This window comes from Protomyctophum parallelum (genome assembly GCF_964188405.1).
Source record: "Protomyctophum parallelum genome assembly, chromosome: 19".
NCBI lineage: Eukaryota > Metazoa > Chordata > Actinopteri > Myctophiformes > Myctophidae > Protomyctophum > Protomyctophum parallelum.
In genome coordinates this window covers 19,311,404-19,331,043 of record NC_139717.1, presented here as the reverse complement: position 1 = coordinate 19,331,043, position 19,640 = coordinate 19,311,404, and the positions used below count along the sequence as shown (strand labels likewise).

At 42.4% G+C, this 19,640-nt stretch overlaps 1 protein-coding gene across 2 annotated transcripts in view; it reads right to left on the bottom strand.

Moving 5' to 3' along the window:
- brf1b (BRF1 general transcription factor IIIB subunit b) overlaps positions 1-19,640 on the bottom strand; it is a 48,095-nt gene that overhangs the window by 2,450 nt on the left and 26,005 nt on the right. For both annotated transcript variants that reach the window (XM_083790352.1, XM_083790351.1), the window contains exons 3-18: positions 17,875-17,955; positions 15,326-15,499; positions 14,520-14,551; positions 14,100-14,172; positions 13,366-13,515; positions 12,898-12,991; positions 12,150-12,276; positions 10,317-10,356; positions 9,946-10,041; positions 8,438-8,589; positions 7,210-7,375; positions 6,472-6,533; positions 6,286-6,367; positions 4,568-4,620; positions 2,344-2,666; positions 184-223 (exon numbers count right to left, since the gene is read on the bottom strand). In XM_083790352.1, the coding sequence (XP_083646478.1) occupies positions 184-223; positions 2,344-2,666; positions 4,568-4,620; positions 6,286-6,367; positions 6,472-6,533; positions 7,210-7,375; positions 8,438-8,589; positions 9,946-10,041; positions 10,317-10,356; positions 12,150-12,276; positions 12,898-12,991; positions 13,366-13,515; positions 14,100-14,172; positions 14,520-14,551; positions 15,326-15,499; positions 17,875-17,955 (1,745 nt within the window). The remainder of the gene's footprint in view (positions 1-183; positions 224-2,343; positions 2,667-4,567; positions 4,621-6,285; positions 6,368-6,471; positions 6,534-7,209; positions 7,376-8,437; positions 8,590-9,945; positions 10,042-10,316; positions 10,357-12,149; positions 12,277-12,897; positions 12,992-13,365; positions 13,516-14,099; positions 14,173-14,519; positions 14,552-15,325; positions 15,500-17,874; positions 17,956-19,640) is intronic.

Sequence of the window (19,640 nt, the reverse complement as noted above, 5' to 3'; positions counted from 1 at the left end):
TGATCCGAGCGGGAGCGGATGATATGGTTACGACATGTTGTAGTATTGTTTTGTAGACGACAGACAGGAACAACAGGCGGCGGCAACTTCCTTTTCCCTCTCAATAAAAGCTACAGGCTACAAGAGCTTTTATTGAGAGGGAAAGGAAGTTGTTGTTTTTTCACATTTAGATTCTGAACTCACCTTCATCTTCTTCTGGGAGGTGGAGATGAGTGGGCGGAGTCTAGGGGAAGAAGCAGGAAGTAAACGATCAACGCCCATGGAACAACATATTTGCAGATGGGGGTCGGCGGCCAATTACATGTATTTTTGAGGGTCCTTGACATTCAATTGTTTGAGAACCACTGACATAGAAACATAGTTTTTTCATTTAAAACACATACATTGCTGTTCTTTTTTCACCTAAACGTCATCAGTAATGTTCATTGCAATGCCATTTCAATGCCATTGGTCATGATATTTGCATATAAATACCCCCCACAGAGGCTGAAATTCACACAAATTAAAAATGTCTGGACTCTGAATTTTTTTTAACCTAAGACTTTTGACCTTTACCCTAATAAAAGTAGGTACAATAATTGTAATATATGTTTTTTTGTGATCATTAGAATGTCTAGAACATGTTTTATTCATTATTGTGAAAGATATCCCCCAAATGTTAATTATTAATTTATATAATTATTATAACTTTTTCATCAAACTCTTTTTTTTTTTTTTTTTTTTTTACTTATTTGTTAGTCTTAGTCCTAGTAGTACAAAGTAGTAGTAAGGTTGAAATCTATTTTTTGCAAGTAGAAATTAATGCGGGTCTTAGAGGGTTAAATGGTGCAGAGAAAGCAGGTAGGGATGAAGCTCTGGTCCGACAGAAGCTTCATCCCTACCTGCTTTCTCTGCACCATTTAAGGCCGTTTCCAAATGTTACAATGTAAAAGACCAATATTATTATGAAGAAAACAAGATGGTAAGACAGCTAAAACAAATAGAATAAAGTTTACCTTCAGAAAAAGCGTTGTCTTTTAACATGTAATGTATATGGAGTAACGTCACGTCAACACCACTAGGTCTGGAAAGGGGGCGGGGAAGGGCTGTGAGATATAGGCCTATTGAATATTATGCTAGTAGTACAAATAGTACAAATCCACCCTGTTGACCCACACGGGTCCATTTGGTTCCATTTGTACACTCTCAGAGTTAAACCGACACTGCGGATGTTAAAGCAATGGCTTTTTAGTTTTAGGCTCATTTTATTTTGACGTTTCAAGTCTGAAACGGAAGCCTGTACGTTTCTGATTATTATTATTATTATTATTATTATACTAACTACTAGACCTGTGCCTGTCGGCCACCGGCCTACTTGGGAACGATGCCAGTTGGGAACCTAGTATTAGTATTAGTGTTGATTTAGTTTAAAGCCCTAACCCCACCAAAGGGTCACCATGCAACTCCTTGGGTCCAAACGGTTGCAAGGAGTTAACGCTAAAACCGTCTTGACCCTTTGGTGTGGTTTGGGCCATTGAATTCCATGCGTTGAATCACTAGGGTCAACGTGGGCCAACGTGTAACAAGACATATCACATCGCAGGGACAACGCTAAAACCGTCTTGACCCTTTGGCGTGGTTAGGGCTTTAGTCATAGTCTTTTGAATACATTTTAATTTAGTTTTAGTCACCTGAAAGGTTTTAGTGTTAGTCTAGTATTTTAGCAGGCCTTGATGGTGTCGTAATGACTGATTTTAGAGTTGGTTGCATCATGCTGAAAACAGCCGATGCTGAAACTATAGCCAGTCTACAATCTCACAACACCCCGCGCTGCGACGTTGTGAGCTTGTAGAGCATGCACCCAAGCATAATTATGACTTGTCTTTTAGTTATCTCTTCTCCCGAACAATTTTTATTTTAGTCATAGTCTCTTGAATAGTTTTAATTTAGTTTTAGTCACATTTTAGTCACCTGGAATGTTTTAGTGTTTTAGTCGACTAAAAATCATAAGATTTTAGTAGACTAATTCTACAGTTGATTTAGTTGACTAAAATGTGTCGTAATGGCTGATGTTACACTTGCTGAAATTAGCCGATCGACTATTTTCAGCATGCAACCAAGTGTAAAATGACTTGTGTCTTTTACTTACAGTATACTGGATCTCTTGTCCACTAGTCCCTTCCTAACATTTTAGTCTAGTTTGTATTTGTTGACAAAATTGTCAATGTACTTACAGTAGTCTGTCTCACCATAGCTTCTTTTTTCGTATAGTTTCCAGTTAGTTTTCGTCAGTGAAAAGAGGCGGTCGGCGAACATTTCTTTTGTGATATAGTATTAGTCAACGAAAAACGGCACTCGCGTTACCTCTTCCCCATCTTTCCGGCGGTCACTGCCAGGCCCAGGATGGCGGTGTCGTTGAGCTTCTTGCGTCGGCTGGCGGTTCTCCTCCTTCGCCTCACTCCCTCGGCTCCCCTGGTGGTGGTTGAGGAGGAGGTGGAGGAGGAGGATGGGGTCGGGGCAGCAGGAGGAGATGTAGGCGGAGAGGAGGGCGTGCTCTTGGTGTCCAGGCCGCGGAGGACGTCGTAGTTGATCTTGCTGGAGATCTTCTTGTGCTCCAGCATCTTCTGGATGGCCTCGCCCGCCGAGCTGGCCTCCGTCATCTGGTCCTTGCGAGAGACGCTCTTCTTCTGCAACGCAGAAAGCATGGCAACCAGCGGGGCATGTAAGTAGAGTTCTCAATTTCTGCCCCCGAACCCGACCCGTCGTTTTAGGGCCGGGCCGGGCCTAAAATATATGCTGATTGATTAGTCGGGCCGAGTTAGGGCCGCCTGGGCCAGGCATTCATTTTCAGGCCCGTTGAGAACTGTGACGGTCGTAAAGCAGTGGTTCTCAGACTTTTTTGTGCCAAGGATCCAAAATGTGCCGAAATTGATATACTGTATATATGGTAATTATATTTGGATCCCCATCTCGAAATAATTTGTGCCAGGGACTCCCAGAAGAGAAAAAAAACCCATAAAAATCATCATCATCCAAATATTTCCGATATTTTCAAAATTAGCAGATGCACAAGGTAGTACATCTGCTATTTTTGAATAGCCAACATATACATGGATAAAGTGGTTCGATGCATCGATTTCATTAACACAAGTCTATTCAAATTAGGAGAAGTCGAAAGTAAAAAATGAAAAATAATAATATTTTCAATTGTTTTCCCCATATCATATTTATTGCTCTATGTGTGCAGAATTCAAACTGTAGGGTTGATTAATGTCACGGACAGAAGCTATTCTTTCCCTTTGCATACCGCACCGGAGTGCACTCCTATTAGTTTGCATTGCATTTAGAACACGCCCTTAATTAAGAACCTAACTGCAGCTGTGCGTCGCTCTCAGCGGTGTCCCACTATTGACTGGGTGCAGTTGAACTGTGCTGTGTCAGAGAAGTAACAGATAGAAGCGCACAAACTTTATACCCAAACTTTATCCCCCCCACCTCCGTGTTGACGCAGTGACTGTCCTGTTTCTGCTTTAGCTTTACGCGCGGGACGCATGAATCTCTCCGTCTCCCGTCAGTGCAGATGCGGGTTGTTGTTTATTTGCATGGCTCAGAAAAGAAGTATAAACATGAGGACGTTATCAGGTTGAGGAGGAGGAAGTGGAGGAGAAGTAATACATGTTGACGTTGTGAACGTGGAAGGTAATAGCAGATTGTATTCTGATGATGTGCTAACTGCTGCTGGCTGCTATAATGTTAATATAGACCTATCTCTTCTATTGTGTTCTGAAGGTCGGGCTGCTGTACTGCCACTAGTGTTATATTTTGTATTGTGTTCTCGGGCCGTTGTGATGCGCTCCGCTGTGTGCCAATTATGCCCCCATCTCCTGTTGTGTTCTCTTTTCTGGTCTCTGTACCAGTGTGTGCCTGCACTGTTAATATTACATTTTTATGTTTTGATAATCAGCGCTTTGCCATACATACACACTGTGCCATATTGGAGAGGCCACTGTGTGCACAGTGCTCGGTTTGACATGCTCGGTATTTGATCTCCCCCCCCCCCCCCTACCGTCATAAAACGATCCATCGACTCAACTTCGACTTTACTGTCTGACAAGTCGACTGGGAAAAATCTCAACTCGTTAATGCCCTAGTAGTGTGTGTCAGTATTTTATAAAAATAGTTAAAGGTAGGGTAAGTGATATTCTTTGTTAAAAGGATAAATCACTATATTATGATGTATATATATATATATATATATATATATATATATATATATATATAGTGTGTGTGTGTGTGTGTGTGTGTGTGTGTTCAGTAACAGAGGTCTCCCTGTCTCTCCAGCTCTTCAATAAATGTTCAGGTAGGTGACACAATTTCAGCCAATCAGGCTATTCATAACCTTCATTTTTATAGTGTTCCAGTTCCAATTGTGTCTGCTCATTTATTTGTGTCGTCACTTACAATTCCACTTCTTTAATGTGTATCCTGACTGTGTTCTCTATCCTGATAGATTGGATCAAATTGGATTCTTAAAATAATACGTCAGGATGGGCCTGTGTGAAAAGTCAAAACAGAAATGTTTATTTACCTTCTCTTTATACGTCCCCTGCTCCTTCTCTTTTTTGATCCTCAGTTCTTTCTCTAGAATACACACACACACACACACACACACGCACACGCACACGCACGCACACACGCACGCACGCACGCACGCACGCACGCACGCACGAGCACACAGACAGAAAGACATGCAATAAGGTACAGTAGTATTAGTTGATGTGTACAGCAGTTTCTTGTTAATGTAGTAGCAATAATAATAATAGTAAAAGGTGCATTTATATAGTGCCTTCATCCAGGGGGATTTACATAGGTTATGCATTACATTCACACACCAATGGTGGAGGAAACCATGCAAGGCACCAAACTGCACATCAGGAGCATTTAGGGGTTCAGACTTCAGAGTCTTGCTCAAGGACACTTTCGACACTGACTCTGGGGGAGCCCGGGATCGAGCCGGGAGCCTCGCTGTTGCTATCCGGCTTCTCTGCCGACCACTCTACCCCTGAGCCACTGCCGCCCCAAGTAACTCACCCCTCTGTGGCAGGATGTTAGACTTTATCTTTTGGATATCCAACCCAGTTTTCGATTCAGCCCAATTTGGGGAAATGAATATTTCACCCCAGGAAGGGCGGATGGGGGCTTTAAGATATGGGCCAAGCAAGGGATTAAACAATGGAAGGATGTTTTTGACAAAAGGGGGAATCTACTCTCTTTTGATGAACTAGCTGCTAAATACAATTTACCACGTACAAAGTCAGAAGTTTTATAGGGGTTAAACAGGTGAATTCTCTGACACTCCCTCCCCTGTCAATACTAGAGAAAGAGCTTATCAGAAACCCCATTAATAGGGGCATCATTTCTGATTTATACTCTATGTTAGTAGAATTCTCTCCTGAATTCTCTGAATCCAAATATAATGCATGGAAGGCTGATCTACAAGAGGAATTGACATTGGAAGAGTGGAGCACAGCCTGTATGGAGGCTCAATCCCAGACGGGTAACACTCGGTTTAAACTATTGCAATATAATTGGCTGATGAGGGTGTATATCACTCCAGAGAAATTAAATAAATGTAGTGTAGATATTCCAGATACTTGTATCAGATGTGGTAAAAGGTACACTTTTCCATTGTCTGTGGGCATGCCCAAGAGTGAAAGAATTCTGGGAAGAAGTAAGAAGATTCAGAAGATATTGTTGATAGATATTGAGCTTGACCCGAAACTGTTTCTATTGGGTCTTTACCCACCTGGCCATAAGATTCAGAGTAGCTTTTCTGAAGATTTCTAGACTTATGTTTACTACAAGCCAAAAGGGCTATAGCTTTATCGTGGAAAAAGATAGGCAAACCCATTATTTCTCAGTGGTTTAGGGAGCTATCATTGTGTCTTCCTCTGGAAAGAATCACTTATACTTTGAAGAATAAACAAAAGATGTTTGAAAAAATATGGGGACGGTTTATCCAATATATTACGGTCAATGATTTATCTTATTTAATGGTGGAAACTGAAAATGTTTAATTGTATTCTCTGCAGCTGTTTGTGGCCATAAGGACTCTGTTGTTGTTGCCAGTCTAAGTGCCCTTATTTTATTATACTGTATTTATATAATGTACTCATTGTACTGTATGTTTTGTTTTGTTTTTGTTTTAAGTAATTGTATTGTCTGATGTATTATGAATTGTTTTGTTGTATTTGTCTGTACAAAAAAAAGAAAAATGCAATAAATATATTGTTAAAAAAAACTCACCCCTCTGTTCTCTCAGATACTCTTCATTTTGTTTCATCCAAAGGGCTGTTTTATTCTCCACCTCTCTGTCATTCAGGATGTACTGAAGTCAACAAACCACAAGAAACCATCAGTCGACCAATAATCTGATCTGATCTGATCAATAAAGTGACCATATCAATACAATGACATCGTCAAAGAACTGACCTTGTCAATTTCCTGGTCATCAATTCCATCCAGGTCCAGCTCTCCACTCTCTGATCTGTCATCTACACACACACACACACACACACACACGCACGTGCACGCACACCGGCACACACACACAGACAGACAGACAGACAGACAGACAGACAGACAGACAGACAGACAGACAAGACAAGACAAGACAGACAGTGCTAGTTGTTGTTTTTTTAGAGCAGCTGGCTAACGTTGAAGCCGCTAATATCCTACTGGCCAAAGCTGGAACTGCAGGACGTTCCGGGACGTTCATGGAGATGGACAACGGCGGACGTTCAGTGACGTCATGACACACTAGTGTGTCAAAGTGGTCTCAAAGTTTAGAGCACTCTCAACTTCCTCTATAATAACTATAATGGTACTTCAGTCAGATAACTCACGAATAGATTGAACAAATATTTATTATAGAATGAGAATGTGTGCATATAATGTTTAATGGCCACTCCAATGCATTTCCAATGGTTTGACCAAATTTTTTTTTTTCATGTGGACATGGGGGCAGAACACATCCACACACAAGGTCATATGTCGACCCCGCCCCGCTCCCCTCCGCCCCCACCCCCTCATCTTGGTTCCTAAACACAATGCAATCAATGGTGCGGTCCGGGGCCGAGAAAGGCCCTTATTGCGACGCATGGTGCGAGAAGTGAGCGCCAGAGGCGCGCACATTTTGTAGTATAACTGTATTAACTATATGGGTCTTACCAGTGTCACTGTCTGGAGTCAGTTTTATTGGGAGCTGCAGAGGCAGCTTCCCCAGTATGGAGGCCAGTGGTAGGGAAGGTGGGGGAGGAGGAAAAGGAGGGAGGGTCTTCTGTTCCACAACTTCTTCTTGTCCTTCTGGTTCTTCTGTCCGTTTGTCCTTCTCTTCCTGGTGGACACAATGAAATTGCTGAAAAACAGGCACTATTTGAAACCAATAGTGTTATTTTGTCAATTTATTTTACAGTCTACACAGGGGTGTAACTAACGGGACGCAGACAACGCAATTGCGTTGGGGCCCAGAGGCATTTGGGGCCCACCCGTGCCGTCGCTATGAATACATACAGAGATGCAATATGAAAGTTGAGTTAGTTGACCAAAGTTTGGCGGAACCTGGTGGTTGCTGCCAACATACACGTGGCGGAAGTAAGAAGCGACAAGGGTGCTGCTGCGCTGTTCACAATCGCGGGCCATGGCAGGTAGGTTCACAGCTAAACCAAAGCGCAGTTTGGGCTGTTTTCACCGTTTGTGCGCGCGCGCAATGACCAGCCTAAACAGGCGCCTGCTCATGTCTCATTACGTCGCCGAGTCTGTAGTCATTATACAGAAATTATACACCTGCCGAATTCAGGGATGGATCAACCACAACCACAATCAAGCATTCTACCGCATTCCATTCAGTGTTGTTTTTGTCGACTAAAACTAAGATGGAAAATGTTCGTCGACTACCTTTTTCCACTTAGGAAAACTACATGGAAACTAAAATAAAACTAAGCTATGATGACTGAGAATAAATATACTGACAATTTCGTCAACAAATAAAAACTAGACTAAATGTTGAAGGGACTAGTGGACGAGAGATTCAGTATAAGTAATTTTACACTTCGTTGCAACGTGTCGCGCTGCAACACGTTGTGAGCTTGTAGATCAGCTATTTTCAGCAAGTTTAAAAACATTATGTCGGCATCAAGGCCCGCCAAAATACATTTTAGTCGACTAAATCAACTGTAGATTTAGTCGACTAAAATCTTATATTTAGTTTTAGTCGACTAAAACATTCCAGGTGACTAAAATGTGACTGAAACTATGCTGCCAAAAACAACACTGCTACCATTATACTGTACTGTACTGTACTGTACTGTACTGTACTGTACTGTACTGTACTGTACTGTACTGTACTGTACTGTACTGTACTGTACTGTACTGTACTGTTATAATGAGTAATCCCTACAGATGAGACTGTCCGTCCGTCCTCTTGGTCTTGCAGGACGTGACACAGGAAGTCTTGGGTCAGGTGATGGGCGGCGGCCTGTAGCTCCACCTCCTCGCCCTCCAGCTCCAAGGTTTCTGAGGTCACCGAGAGGGCGTCCTCGTCCTCTGGGTCTGACACAGGAGACAGGAAGAAGTCAAATACAATGATGAAAATGTATTAGTCACACGTTAGGGCAATATTATCGGTCACCCAGAAGCAGGGACGTGTGTTTTCAACAAGTCGAACATTCATTAGAAGGACAATATCAGTCACCAGAAGCAGGGACGTGTGTTTTAAATTAGTCTAACATTCATTAGAAGGACAATATCAGTCACCAGAAGCAGGGACGTGTTTTCAATGAGTCTAACATTCATTAGAAGGACAATATCAGTCACCAGAAGCAGGGACGTGTTTTCAATGAGTCTAACATGGGCTAGAATGGACTAAAATAGGAGGGGGTGTATCGGATCAAATAAAGCAACTTAGAAACTGTCTGGTGTACACACAAAAGCCAGGTTAGAAGGGAAATTTAACCCAGAACTCTTCTTTTTTTGAGGGGCGCTAGTGTCTGGATTTCAGAAATTACGTCATGTGCAAAAAAAGGAAGAAAGAAATGGGAAATACAACTTCAAAAATTAATTTTCTTTTTTTAATACAGTGCTACTGACTCTGTGGGAGCCGAACCCACGGCACATCTAGTAGGAGAACTAGCAGATCTCCTGATGCTGGATAGTATAGGAGGGAGTGGAGGGTAGCGATCCAGGTGTCGGCTAGTCTGCAACCTCACATGGCATCAGCTCAGTGCTTCTCAAAGTGGGGTCACTCTGTCGACTCGAGTTAAACATCCTTGAGGGTGTTCCAGGGGGTCCCCATGCAGTTAAATAATTGATAGCGACGCGTCTCTGAAGCCCTAGCCACACCAAAGGGTCATCATATGCAACTCCTTGAGTCCAAACGGTTGCAGGAGTTAACGCAAAAAAAAAATATCGACCCTTTGGTGTGGTTTGGGCCATTGAATTCCATGCGTTGAATGACTAGGGTCAACGTGGGTCAACGTGCAACAAGGCATATCACACCGCAGGGACAACGCTAAAACCGTCTTGAACCGTTGGCGTGGTTAGGGCTTAAGATTGCACAAATGGAACCAAAATGGACCCTTTATGGGTCTGTAACTTTGAAAGAATACAAATGGAACCAAATGGACCCTTTACGGGTCTGTAACTCTCAGAGAGAACAAGTGGAACCAAATGGACCCTTACGGTTTTAACTCTGAGAGTACACGGATGGAACCAAATGGAACCCAGGCAGTAGTGTTACTGGTTGTGTGAACATATAAGGCAGTATAGTGTTACTGGTTGTGTGAACATATAAGGCAGTATAGTGTTACTGTTTGTGTGAACATATAAGGCAGTATAGTGTTACTGGTTGAATGAACATTAGGGTTAGGTGTTCAGTGTACATAAGTCCGTTAGAGGTTCAGTCCAGACCTATTTCCTTGGCGAAGGCGGCGTAAATCCCTCTGAGTTTGGGTCGGCTGTTCTCCAGTTCTGTTTCTATCTCCTCTTTGTACGACGCTATCTCCCCTAAAAAAAAGACACGCGCACAATGCTAGAATTAAAAGGGTGCAATTCTGGGGAATTGCGAGTGTGGTAGCACTTTCCCCCCGAGCAGCTCGTTAGGTGCAGTATGAGGATGATTATGTCACATGACACCACAAAAAAGTTCTATGTGGAATAAAACCAGGCAATAACTATAGTCTGGTTTCCTACTGCAGCCACACAACTAATAATAATTATCACCATCATTATAATAATAATAATAATAATATATAATAATAAATAATATATGTTTATCTGACCTTGGACTTGATCCAGCTTCTTGACCAGTTCATGTTCCAACTGCAGCAGACGATAGAACAAGACAAGACATACGAGACAAGTCAAACAGATGGAATACATGTTCTATAGATTAGTGGTTCTCAAACCTTTTCATGTCAAGGACCCCCAAAATTGACACTCATTAGCCTGCGGACCCCCCATTAGAAAATAAGAGAAGCTTTTTACGGCTCTAGCAGTGATTCTCAACCAGTTTAATTTCAAGGACCCCCCCGGGTTTGACCTGAATTAGGCTACGGTCCCCCATTTAATGGCATTTCTATCTCTGCGGACACCAATGCATATTGGAGTTAATTTAACTCCAATATGGACCCGTCCATTTGGTTCCATTTGTACACTCTCTGAGTTGGTTCCTAATTATCACTTAACTGGGGACCCCCTGGGACTCTCTCAAGGACCCCCCGGACCCCACTTTGGGAACCACTGTTCTAGATGCACGAGATCATTATCCCGACTCCGCCAGATGGAAGAGACGCTTGCTTAGCCAATCACATTTTGTTTCACAGCGTTAACTCCTCTGGGATCTCTGTATAGCCCAATCGCTGAAGACTTGAAGCCGTCCCTTTTTTTCAAGCTACCTGGCGGGTGATTGGATGGGCCCGTCTGTCAATCATAGTGACGTGTCTACATGATGTGTGGTACAGTAGCTGCCTGCGCTGCGACGCGTTGTGAGCTTGTAGATCGGCTATTTCCAGCATGCAACCAATTGTAAAATGACTTATACTGGATCTCTTGTACACTATAGTCACTTCCTAAGATTTTAGTCTCGTTTTTATTTGTTGACGAAATTGTCAGTATATTTAGTCTTATAGTTTTAATCATCATAGCTTAGTTTTCATTTAGTTTCCGTCGGTGAAAAAAGGTAGTCGACGGACATTTTTCGTCTTCGTTTTAGTCAATGAAATCAACACTGGCGCCTGATAGCATTATAGGTTCAAAACTATTTAGAAACCCCTCACTGTCGTGTTGGTCTGTGTAGGTCACGTCTTCGCTTGCTTTCAGGAATAGAAGACTATTTTCCAGCTCTATAGGAAATACAATTGCAACATGCGCTTCTCCATGGCGTCACACCCGGTCTCGCCATTATCCCGGCCGTTGCTGCTGCCGATTGGTCCGCCCCGGCCACCAGATGGTTCCCAGGCGATTCCTGAGCGATACCAGTTTGTGTAAAAATGTTTATTTTACACAATGCAATATTGAAGCAATGTTATGGTGTGTCCTGTAAGTCCATGTGGGCTGGGCGCCTTTGGTGCATGACACAGAAATAAAGAATCTATCTATCTATCTACCAGATGTGAACTCGTGAATCGATACCGCCCCCCACATCTGGCGGAGTCAGGTTAGGAGATCATACCGTTGCTGCAGAAACCTTGCATCTCCATAGTTCAACCTTTCAAACAAAGTGCCCCGCCATTGACAGCAGAGAGGGACTCTTCTTGCAAGCGTAACGTTTTTAAATCCTTAAACCCTCTAAACTTAAACGTAAACTGGACTTTATTTGGCTCCACTTTTTTCCGTCTATAGAGCGTTGCAGTCCCGCCCCCCTCGAGAGACCCGGAAAATAATTCCCCGTTCATTTTCCTCATAGACTTTTCAAAAAGTAAGACGTTTACGCTGCGGACAAAGCCAATTCGAGTTGTGACAAATCATGACAATAAACACAATGTTTTGGGCCGAACAAATAATTAGAAAGAAGAAAAAAACGGCAGGTTACAAAACTTTTATTTGTTGTTTTTCTTCTTTGTATTCCTATATTTTTGCGAAAAGGTTGAAAAGCACTGAGGGAGAAGAGGTACCTGCTGTATCTTGGTTTTCTGTTGGCTGGCTATGAAGGAGGGCGGGTCACACTCCTGGTCCAGATCCACACGCATGAACTCGTCAATGGTCAGCTGACTGGTGGGCGTATCCTCAAACTCTGTCAGCCTGGAGCAAGGGGGGGGGGTCATTATTACTACATCTGTTACTATAATGTGTGTTACTTTTCAGCTTACAGAGCCAGAGAACACGTAACATACGCACATGTGTCTATAAGACTATAACTCAATTCAAATGTTTTCTTCTTTTATGACCTCGTTCAGGAGGTTAGCTACTGGCTAAGAAATTCTCCCACAGGAGGATCGCAGAGGCATGAATTTGGTAACCGCAACCACCTACGCTTTACTTATAAGCCATGACTAAAGCTCGTTTTTATCGTTTTGAGGGGATTTTCTTAAATGTAAACTTAATGTAGACTCTATATTGTATACTCATAGTTTCATTGGACAGATATTCTACTGTTAGACAGAGGTTCTTAGCTTGCTTATGATCCTTGATATTTATATGTATTTCTATGTATTACCATGTGTTGTTCTTGCTTACTGCAAGCCTCTCTGGATTAGGAGCGTCTGCTAAATTGTAAATTGTACACGGGCATATTGTTTTTAATAAACAGAACTTTTTCGTTTTTGTTCGTGAAAATCTCCACGTGGCACGGCGCCGTTTCCATGAATGCGACTACGTAGCTAAAGTGACACCAGTATGCTGATTGTTCTCTCTCTCTCTCACCTCTTCCTGAGTGTCGCGTGGCACACCTTCACCACCCCTATGACGTCCTTCACCGTACGGCGAAACTCGTGCATCCTGGCTGCAACCAGCAGAGCTAGTAGAGAGGAGAGGGGGAGAGGAGAGAAGAGGTGAGAGGAGCAAAATGTATTGTACCTGCGCCACTGAGCCAACTAGGTCTTCTCCCAGTGTGAATATAAGGTATGTATGTACCTGCACCACAGAGCCCACTAGGTCTTCTCCCAATGTGAATATAAGGTGTGTATGTACCTGCACCACAGAGCCCACTAGGTCTTCTCCCAGTGTGAATATAAGGTGTGTATGTACTGTACCTGCACCACAGAGCCCACTAGGTCTTCTCCCAGTGTGAATATAAGGTGTGTATGTACCTGCTCCACAGAGCCCACTAGGTCTTCTTCCAGTGTGTAAATAAAGTGTGTATGTTGTATAATAATGGGTGTTTGTGTGTACCTGCGCCACAGAGCCCACTAGGCCTCCTCCCAGTGTGCATCCAGTCTCGTTTCATCCTCTGCAGGAGCCTCAGTGCCGTCATGGACACCAGGTGAGTCTTCTCCCCAAACTCCAGCATGTGAGCAAAGCGAGGGATGTACAGGCAGGGATCTGAAACATTACGCACGTTGTAAAACAAGGTTTCCCTTAGCCCGGAATATACGGTTGTCACAATTATTACATACTCGTCTAATCGCAATTATCTTAGATAATCGCAGTTATTTTGTCACGATCGTTGCCAAGTTGAAAGATTTATAAGATTTATCTGTATTTTACCGTGGACCCGCATCTGAAAATATGTTGTTCCAGGGACCCCCCAGAAGCAAAGATTTTAGTTAAAAAACGTTTGCTGTGAAATAATATATATTCAAAGGTTTGTGCCACATTTTCACGATTTTTCAAAAATAGCAGATCTACAAGCTGGTATATCTGCTATTTTTTCAACAGCTAAACTTCCAGATGCGTTCCAGGTATTAAAACATTGGTTAAAATGTTGTGTCCAATGTAGGCTAGTCATTATTTAGTCACAAGCACTTTTCCTTCAGTATCCTGTCACTTATTTTAATTGCATTGCGACGATAGCCAATCTACAAGCTGCGTTGCGATGCTACGCAGCTCTCTTTAAGTTTATAAATTGAGCATTTAGTCTATTTACCTATAGCTGGAATGTTGACCAATAGAAGGACAGTATTTACCTATAGCTGGGGTGTTGATACAAAGCTCTCTGGCCAATAGGAGGAAGGTCTTTCCAAGGATATAAACGTTGACCTGAGGACGGAAAGGTCAAAGTTCACACACAATCACATTTGACCGTTGCTGTGTACGTTCATAAATCAGTGCTTTATTGTCGATCGAATCAATAAAAAAACAAATAATAAAATATGATAGATATCTTTATACAATAATCACATTTTCATCAATATTTTGTAACATGTAACATTTGCGACATGTGAGTTTGTTATTCTGCTATCGTTGCTATTTTTTGAAATAAAACATGACATTCAAGTGGTTCATCATTGATTAATTTATTTACAAAACAATTACATTATTGGATTAATCTTCCGATAGAAGAATCACTAAGAAGAAAGTAATTGATAGTTGCAGCCCTGACCTACCTGCAGAAGGTCACTGAGGTCAAGTAGCATGTCTGTAATATAAGGCAGTTGAGGAAAGTCTGCAACTTCAATTCAATTCCAGTGGGTTTGAAAACAACCCTCTGGGAGCCCCTTGAGGCTGTGTCTAGAACTGCAATTCATCAAATGAACAGATGATGTCTGGCAACATTATGTTGACGTCCAATTGTTTGTCTTGTGCATTGTTTCATGACATAAATGGATAGAATTTAAGGGAAAAAAACAACAACAACAACAGCATTTCCCCTCATTAACCTGACTTAGAAAATGTCAGTTTTCTGAAAACCCTATGTTTCTTTATCAGTGGTTCTCAATATTTCATGTCAAGGACCCCAGAAACTATATGTAATCGGCCACAGACCACCATCTGAAAATATGTTGTTCCAGGGAAAGAACATATGTCCAAAGATTTGCGCCACATTCTCACAATTTTTCTAAAATAGCAGACCTACAACCTCGTAGCTACGAGCTTGTAGATCTGCTATTTTTTCAATAGCTAAAGTAGAGCAGAATGCTTAAAACACCAAAAGGGGTTCCCGCCCGAAATGGGTTAAAAGTTGATGTTTTGAGTGTTTCACTTAATGTGAAATGTGCTGCCCTGTGTCCGACATGTCAGCTGTACTGTATGTAACGATGCTTTGCCGTCCATGCTGGCTGCTCTCCCACTGTCAAACTGCACTGTGTTTATGTCCTTTGTACATTAACAAGGTATTCCTGTACTTCTCATTATGTGGACATAAATAAACATTTCAAATGTGTGTGTGTGTGTTGTTTTAATGGAAGGATACGTGGCGTTCCTTCCGTCCTGCACACCAGATAGAGGCAGGCGGCGATGATGTGGGCCATCTTCCTCCCTCTGGTCAGGTGTTTGCTGACCACCATCTTGAAGAAGTTGAAGGCCGTGTCCAGACAATGCTGGTTCAACTGAAGCTGGCTGCCCAGCTGCTGTATCTGACGCCTCCCTGGAAGACAAGAAGACACAGACACATCCTATATGTAAACACGACTAGTACATACATGGGCAACTGGCGGTCCAAGGGCCACATGCGGCCCTAGCTCTGGTCCATAGCTCTAATACGTTGCATTTAGAGCTATGTTACTGTCAACTTCCGGGGCTCGCATGAATGCAGACCAGCCTCTCGTCTTTAGCGTAAATAAAAGAAACGTTTTTGCTACTCACCAAAACAAAGGTGTGTTGTGTCATTAGAAAGCCTACTTTCCTTAGTGGAAGCACTCTAAGCCCACCCACCACACGTATAAACAGTACTTTCTGGCCAGAAAGGGATTTTGTTTCCACCGGAAAAAAATACTTTTAGTTACCCCAATGCGCCGGGTCTTCATCAGAAATGAGTGTACGGCAAAGTAGGCGTGTTTTATATACAAAACAGGTCATTTCGAGGAAGCAATCTGATTGGTTGAAACGGCTTCTAGCCGTGGATCAAACCAGCACCATTCACCACCTAATCAAAACAAAGAATTCAGCTGCTCTGTTTTCCCAGAGCGCTAGCAAACTCGGTGGCTAGGCTAGCTAGTTTCTTGGGACATTTGTGGTCGTATAGTGACTACATCTGTAATTAAAAATAAATAAAAAATCAGCAATTTTCTTAGTTTTAAGGGTAACTGTTGTAGAATTGTAATATTACACTTGAGGCTGTGGTTTAACGTGATTATTGCCACGACAGTGATGCGGTCAGGAACGAGACGTAGTCGAGTTCCGCAAGCATCACTGAAGTTAAACCACACCCTCTCGTGTAATATTGCTTAAGTCAAGTCGACAAGCTGTCTTTGCAATGAAGGTAATCAGAGTAGTCAAAAAAATGACACACCCACCACATCTACTGACATACAAGCTAACGTACAAAGTTTGTGGAGCATAGTCAAGTAGAAATAATAAGGCACTAAGGCCATTTGTAAAACCAATTAATATGAAAATAGTCTGACAAATGCATGCACTTCTGTCGAAGTGGGCATGGGACTTATACACTGCAAGGCTCATAGAGACATGTTGTTCTTTTAAAATCAATATGAACTGAGAAGAGGGCGTGTAGAAACACAGGGAGGGCTCGTCCGGGATTTGAACCCGGGATCTCTCGCACCCGAAGCGAGAATCATACCACTAGACCAACGAGCCTTGTTTGTGTTGCCATCTTCAGTCGGACACAGCTGTTCGATGCACACGTGACTTTCTTGAAGATGTCAGCGATGGATCAATTAATACTTTAAAGTTTAAACAGTCACATTCTGAAGATTTAAATGTTTTTGGGAGTGTAGGTTCAAGTTCCACTATGTTTTTTGCCAATAATTGCTTGTCCAGCGAGTGGCGCACTATGACCTTGTAGGTCTGCAATTTTTGAAAAGTCATGAAAATGTGGCGCAAATCTTTGAATATATATTTCAGAGCGAACATTTTTAACTAAAATATTGGCTTCTGGGTGGGGGTCCCTGGAACTACATAATTCACACACCTTTATTTATCTCAGGTACTACTCAGGTGTGTAACTGTAGATAATATGTCTTTTTTTGTTCCTTTCCCCCTCGCCCCCACTTCTTCTTCTTCTGTGGAACTCATTTAACACACTTTGTTCCCACTTCTGTATACCTGTGATGTGACAATAAAGCTGATTCTGGTGGTGTGTTGCAATCTCATTCCTGGATCAATGTGATTACACTCAAGGCTGTGGTAGTTGTGTCAGAGTGGTTAAGGCGATGGACTTGAAATCCATTGGGGCCTCACCGCGCAGGTTCGACTCCTGCCGACTACGTCAACGTGGCTCTTCTGAAGGTACTTTTGTCAGGCCAAAATTATGTTATATCCTTTTGAAGCATATTATTATTATGCCTGTGTTTTGCTCCAATTCTTGGATAATTAGACTATGTTCAAGAAACTAGACTAAACTTTACATTTGACATTCTCAAAGCCATACAAGATGCCAAGCACATGCATTTCTGGCAAAGTTGTCAGTATACGGAATGTCCTCATGCTGATAATCATAATAATAATAATAATCAAAATGTCTCAAAAAGTCCAATACATAATTTAGAAGCCAGCTGACTTGAAAGGCTTTATCTGGGGATGGGGATTGAAGGATCGATATAACTCATCAGTCACATTCTGAATATTGAAATGTTGCGTGGGGTGTGGGTTCAAATAGCTTGTCTGATCCACACTGGCTGAGTGGTTAATGTGATGGAAGCGAGAAAGCCTTCACTGGCTGGAGTGGTTAAGAAAAGATAGGATTTAGAGGAAATGGTTCAGGATTATCCAGTGCAGGTTCGAGCCCTACCGACTACACCAACATTTATGTGTGTGTGTGTGTGACTGTGTGTGTGTGTGTACCATTCTGTAACGTCTGCGTTCGTGACTCTTTCCCGATGCTGCTGTAGAAACCAGTTCCTAAGGCTGGAGTCTTCACTGGACCTGAGAGACAGATAGTGAGAAATAAGAAAACAACATGAGGAACATTTCTACTGAATGAAGCTGTTTTTTTACCCCACTTTTATTGAATTAAATAACAACACAAATCAAGTCTAGACACAGACACACACACACACACACACACACACACACTCAATTCAATTCAATTCCAAAGGGCTTTATTGGCATGAGAAAACATACATTTACATTGCACACACACACACACACACACACACACACACACACACACACACACACACACACACAGTCACACACACAGTCACACACACACATTTGAATTATTTTATAATCCAGTCCACACTTTAAAAGGAAAATGCATACAAGGACACAAACATTATGGTGCAGTTATGTTACAATCACACGCCTATGACACATGTTTGGAATCACACACACACACAGTCACACACACACACACACACACACACACACACACGTTCAGCTTGCCGTCACGCCCCCAAAAATCACTCACACCTTGGACATGGCTGGTTTCCACAACAACCCAAGCAGTCAGCAGGTGAAATCAGAACAGCTGGGAGCATTGACTCTGTCAGCCAGGTCACATGATAGAGCTGGTCCCAACTAGGATCAGTGGCAATGTTGTCAGAGCTGGTTTAGGAGCAGTGGGATACTGTTTGACTTGACATTGACAGTGTTAAATGTTTGAGCTGGTCTAAGGGCCAGTATTATTAACGTTAGCACGTTGCTTCCAGAATGACTTTATTAACTCTGGCTGTTTGCCTCTCTGGGTGAGTTCAGTGTTGTTTCTCACGTAACTCATGACAGTGTGCAAATGGAGCGGGTCCATTGGGTTCCATATAGAGAGTATGCACATGCATGATTTTCCCATCAGGACACGCCCCCCTCATCTAGACTGAGTCTAGATGACTCATTGAGCAGCATGGAGCGTTGGAGTTTGGAAGCGCTCGTTGGAAATCACTCAACCGTCCTGCGTACCACCTGTTTCTAAACGTCACATAATGCAGGAGGCAGCAAAATGTTGTGTTATTGAAAACAAGCACTTCCAAACTCTGACACAAAAATAATCAAATGCAGGACATTTCTTGACAGAAAGTAGCTCATAACGTTTCTATGGTGGATCTTTATGACAAAAACTTTGCAGATAGAGGATAATTCAAGCTTTTCGTTGTTTTCAATGTTGGTGAGTTTAACATTGTTTAATGCAATCAGACAGGACTTTTCTGTGTGGATGAATGGGCTGTTAAGGCTAGAAAGTAGTTTTTTGCCACTCAGTGGGCGTTCCCGCATAACTGAGGTACGATGATGTCACACGCATACCCTCTATTGTGCAACTCAAGAGTCACATAATCTGTAAGGGTCCATTCGGAACCCCCTTCAGGAACCTTGGCAGGCTCACGCAAAGGTTGTCATTTAAAAACTCATTTAAATAGCATGTTATGTTATGCAGACATAATGTCAGGTTCATTTGTTGACCCGGCATCCTATAGGTTGTGGTTTCAATGCACAGGTTATTCTCTGATAAGGAGACCCCTTTAGGTGTGTGAGAGAGAGAGAGAGAGAGAGAGAGAGAGAGAGATGAGGCAGGGAGGGACCCCCGCTGCTTTGTTGTATAACATCGTGTTACAGATTACACTTTTTCATATAATTCATAGATGGCTTCATAGACTTGTTTGACAAGCGCTGTCAAT